The following is a 4,258-nucleotide window of genomic DNA, read 5'->3' as shown; positions in this document are numbered from 1 at the left end:
TTTTTTAATGGTTCTAGAGATGAACCCCAGAGCCTCACACAGCCAGCTAAGCTCTCACCACGACGCCAATTCCCAGCCCAACATCTTCCATTTGAATTGAGAACCTGAAGTGTAACCGTCTTTCACTTGGTTTCAAAGGATTCAGGGACTAAGCGAGGTCCCAGCACTCATCCCTTAGACCCCCATTATACTGGATGCCCCACTCGACACACAAGACTCTTGATTAGGGTATTTGTTTGTTTGCTTGTTTATTTGTTTGTTTGTTTTTCAAGACAGGATTTCTCTGTGTAGTCCTGGCTATCCTGGAACTCACTTTGTAGACCAGTCTGGCCTCTGCCTCCCAAGTGCTGGGATTAAAGGCGCGCGCCACCACGTCCGACTTGTTTGTTGTTTATTAGCTCCGTTGGAGACAATGAGAGAAATCTCCGAGGTTACATTCTCACACACCTGAGCTCAGTAACACTTGAATGAATGGTGTCAACAAGGGCCACATGAGGCCAGATTCCCAAACTGCACTCAACAATGGAAGTCCTTAAACACCAGGTCTGGGCTCGGTTGCCTGTGTATTCTTTGGGGGACATGTGGTTATCAGCATCTAGGTTTTAGCTGAGTGACAGATCAGCATTTGAGGGGTTCAGTCTGGCTGGGCAGTGGTGGTGCACCCCTTTAATCCCAGCACTTGGGAAGCAGAGGCAGGCGGATTTCTGAGTTTGAGGCCAGCCTAGTCTACAAAGTGAGTTCCAGGACAGCCAGGGCTGGACAGAGAAACTGTCTGGAAAAAAACCAAAAAGAAGAAAAAAGAAAAACAGAAGGGTTCAGTCTGGGGATATAACAACAGGCTATGTCAGAGGTTCAGTGACTTGTCCAGGCTACATGACCAGTAAGAGAGAAAGTGGGCTGTGAACTAGGACTTCCTGGCAAGGAAAAATATAGGCTGTCTTGTAAATTTACTCTTCACAGCGAAAGCCCAAGGGCAAGCTTGGTCCTGACTTCTGGAAAGAGAAAACTCCTCTTTCCCTTTGATTGAAGACCAAATCGCATTACCTCAACAAATAGCCAGGGGGCATTAACCGTTGGTTTTAATTGTGTGTCATTCATGCCCTTACAGCTTTCTAAAGAGAAGGAAATTCCACCCCTCCCACCCTCCAAATTGCAGACTCCACCTGGGCGCCTTGCTCCTGGGAAGATGCTGAGCAGTTCCGTCCAAATTTCTCCTTACTTTGCTTAAAATGCCAGGGGTTGGGATGAGTGAGGGGGAGAGTTCTGCCAGACCCGAGAGGAACTTTCAGACTGACAGCCAAGTCATATACCACTGGGCTCTCTGGAAGAGGGTGAGGAAAAAAAACCCTTGTTGTGTGTCACTGTACAGGTGATGGTCAGTTCCTCGTGGGGGCGCTAGGCTGGACATTTAGTCTCCACACTGCAAGGAACACGTTGGATACTTATAGTGTTTACAGTACTTTTCATGGTTTTGTTCGTGCTGATTTTTTAAAAATAGTGTATGTATATGAGTGCACTGTAGCTGTACAGATGGTTGTGAGCCTTCATGTGGTTGCTGAAAATTGAATTTAGGACTTCTGCTCTCTCTGGTCGCCCTGCTCGCTCCCTCCCAGATTTATTATTGTAAGTACACTGTAGCTGACTTCAGATCCGCCAGCAGAGGGCGTCAGATCTCTTTATGGATGGTTGTGAGCCACCACGTGGTTTTGGGGAATTGACCTCATGACCTCTGGAAAAGCAGCCAGCGCTCTTAACCTGAGCCATCTCACCAGCCAATGTTATCGAACTTTTTAAAATGGATTTTAAGCCGAGTCTGTAAGCCCAGACTTTACAAGACTAAGACAGAAGTTCAAGGACAGTTAAGGTTACACAGTAAGAGCTTGTCTCAAAACCAAAGGATAGCAAGATTTGAGACCAAGCTGACTTCAGTTTCAGTGGTTCTGCATCAGGCTCTCACGTGTTGGAGTTATTAATAGTGGCTCACTATTAATTTGACTCACTCCCGTTTTTATTTACCAAAGTTACAGGTATTTCATACTTTAAGCCTAAAAACCCAAAATCATTAGGGGTAGGGATGTGGCTCCTTAGAGCACATGGGTTTAGTAAGCAGGAAGCTTTGGGTTTACCCCCCAATACACACCCAGTGTGGCCCATTTCTGTGACCAGTACATGCTTCTGCCAGACACTTTCCAGATGGTCAAAGTCCAGAGAAGTATAACCAATCAAAGTCCAGAGAAGTATAACCAATCTGATTAGCCCAAATCAAGTTGCTGCAGTCCCAACTCAACGCCTCTGCCAGCCCCTTATCCAAGGCACAGAGACAAGCTGAGTTAATCAAGTCAAAGGCTTTTTATTGTCAGTTACATGCTTTATAGAAAAAGGTATGGAGAATGGGTTAGGGTTGTACAAGAAAAAAAAAAAAAAAAGGCTAGGCTCCTACATATCTTATTTACACAGATGTGGGGATGCCCCCCCCCCTTCAGGCGCAGCAGCTGCACTTGTCGGAAGCCTCTTTGCAGATGCAGCCCTGGGAGCACTTCGCACAGCCCACGGGGCAGCAGGAGCAGCAGCCTGGGGAGAGAAGAGTTGAACATGAGCGAGAAACCAAGTCAGAGGCACCCCACCTGAACGCTCCCGGGAGGGAAGACGCGGCGCGCTAGGGACCCCGGAAGAATGAAGGGGAAATGGTGGAGAAGATCCAACTTACTTTTCTTGCAGGAGGTGCACTTGCATTGTTTGCATTTGCAGGCGCCAGCGCAGGAGCATGATCCATCTAGAAGAAGAAGGCAGTGAGCGCGGGTGAATGGGACCTGGGAGTACCCGAACGCAGTTCTCCGAGGAACGCGAGGCAAATCACCCAGGTGGGCCAGGCACTATCTCAAGGACTAATTTAAAGGGAGCAGGAGTGCTTCAGAATTCATTGGGAAGAACCAACCGGTCGTACCCTTAAAGTAATTACTAGAGAAGGGGCCAAAAAGCTCCCCCAGAAACCCCGGCTGTAGAGGCCCACAGTAGTCCCCCTTACCTGAGGCACAAGAGCAGTTGGGGTCCATGGCGAGTGGAGGCGGCGGTTGAAGATCGACGAGAAAACGGTTTGAAAAGTTCTAGAGAGCGTGATGGAGAGAAGCACGCGGAGCGCGACCTTTATAGCGAAGAGTACTGGGTCGAGCGCAAAAGCTCCGCCCGGATGGGAGGCACCATGCACACGCCCCCGACGCCTGCACACGCCCTTCTTCTGGCTCAAGGGATATGGCCCGCACACGCCCGTGGCCCTGCGCACGACCCGAAGTCTGCAAGCGTCCCTCTTTTTGCACGTGGGACAGAGCCTGCACACGCCCCCGCGCTGAGTCACACCCAATTTCTCTGGGCTCCAGGACCGAGAGCCAAGGAGCTGAGCGCAAAGGGTCTGCGATCCGGTGGGAACCGGTTCCAGGAAGCCTGCTCGCTCGCGCCCCCCCCCCTCGCGCGCGCGCTTTGCCGCGCCCCGGGGCCCGAGGAGCCGGGTGCCGAAGGGATCCTGAGCGACGATCCCCCTGTGGCCGCCCAGATCACGCCATGGGGGACCCAGTTTCCGCGCATGTCTTGTGTGGTAACCTGGGTGAAAGCGGGGCTTGGAGACCCTGCGTAGAGGAAAACTGAGCTGGCAGTGTAAACTGGTTACAGTTGGTGATGTACCCCCCGCGTGTCACGTGCTGCGGGCACCGTAAGAGCTGTCCTTTTTCCTTACAAACGCTAGTTGGAGTGTTCATTATTCTCACAGTAGAACAGTGGAAACGGAGGCGCAGTCACATAGTCACTTGCCCAAGATGAGTGAAGGGTTCGATTCCACTAAGGCACCAGCCAGTTTTCAGAGACTAGGGATCATAAAGACCCAAGCCTTGTACTAAGGATACTTACTCTTGGGGGACAGGGGAGGGCAGCGAGTGAACAGGAAAAAATGGTGGGGGTCTCTGTTGGAGGTGGAATTCAAGAGAAGGAAAGCAGTCCATTCTGGGAGGATATGGACCAGGGCCCTTTGTCAGGGTGTTTGCCAAGTAGGAAGGGACAGAGGGTGGTGTTCTGAAACACACGGATGGAAAACCCCACGTAACCCTCCACCCACGGGTGGATGCTGAGGGGAAGGGTGGAGATGGCAGCCAAAATTTCTTCCCCTGGAGGTACATGGTGTTTCCCCACTTGCTTAAGTCTGCTGAAATCAGACTGGAAGTCATAGCTGGAATGTCTTGTGTCATCTGCGGAGCCAGGAAACTGTTGCCGG

At 50.8% G+C, this 4,258-nt stretch overlaps 1 protein-coding gene across 1 annotated transcript; it reads right to left on the bottom strand.

Annotated features, from left to right (window-relative positions):
* Positions 1–2,330: 2,330 nt before the first annotated feature.
* LOC110337639 (metallothionein-2) lies at positions 2,331–3,284 on the bottom strand. Its single transcript, XM_021220663.1, has 3 exons — positions 3,026–3,284; positions 2,708–2,773; positions 2,331–2,571 (listed from the first exon to the last, which is right to left on the bottom strand). The coding sequence occupies exons 1-3, from the start codon at positions 3,051–3,053 to the stop codon at positions 2,480–2,482; spliced, it is 186 nt and encodes a 61-aa protein (XP_021076322.1). The 5' UTR covers positions 3,054–3,284; the 3' UTR covers positions 2,331–2,479.
* Between the last annotated feature and the right edge of the window lie 974 nt (positions 3,285–4,258).

The sequence above is a fragment of the Mus pahari genome, chromosome 20 (assembly GCF_900095145.1).
Source record: "Mus pahari chromosome 20, PAHARI_EIJ_v1.1, whole genome shotgun sequence".
NCBI classification, from domain to species: domain Eukaryota; kingdom Metazoa; phylum Chordata; class Mammalia; order Rodentia; family Muridae; genus Mus; species Mus pahari.
Note: the sequence above shows the minus strand (reverse complement) of the source record. Positions and strands in the feature narration are given on the sequence as shown.

Excerpts from the sequence above, each read along its gene's own strand:
- LOC110337639 (XM_021220663.1), bottom strand. The coding sequence starts at position 3,053 with ATGGACCCCAACTGCTCTTGTGCCTCAG. Across the intron at positions 2,774-3,025 it reads CAACTGCTCTTGTGCCTCAG|ATGGATCATGCTCCTGCGCT; the intron begins GTAAGGGGGACT and ends TTCTTCTTCTAG. Across the intron at positions 2,572-2,707 it reads GTGCACCTCCTGCAAGAAAA|GCTGCTGCTCCTGCTGCCCC; the intron begins GTAAGTTGGATC and ends TTCTCTCCCCAG.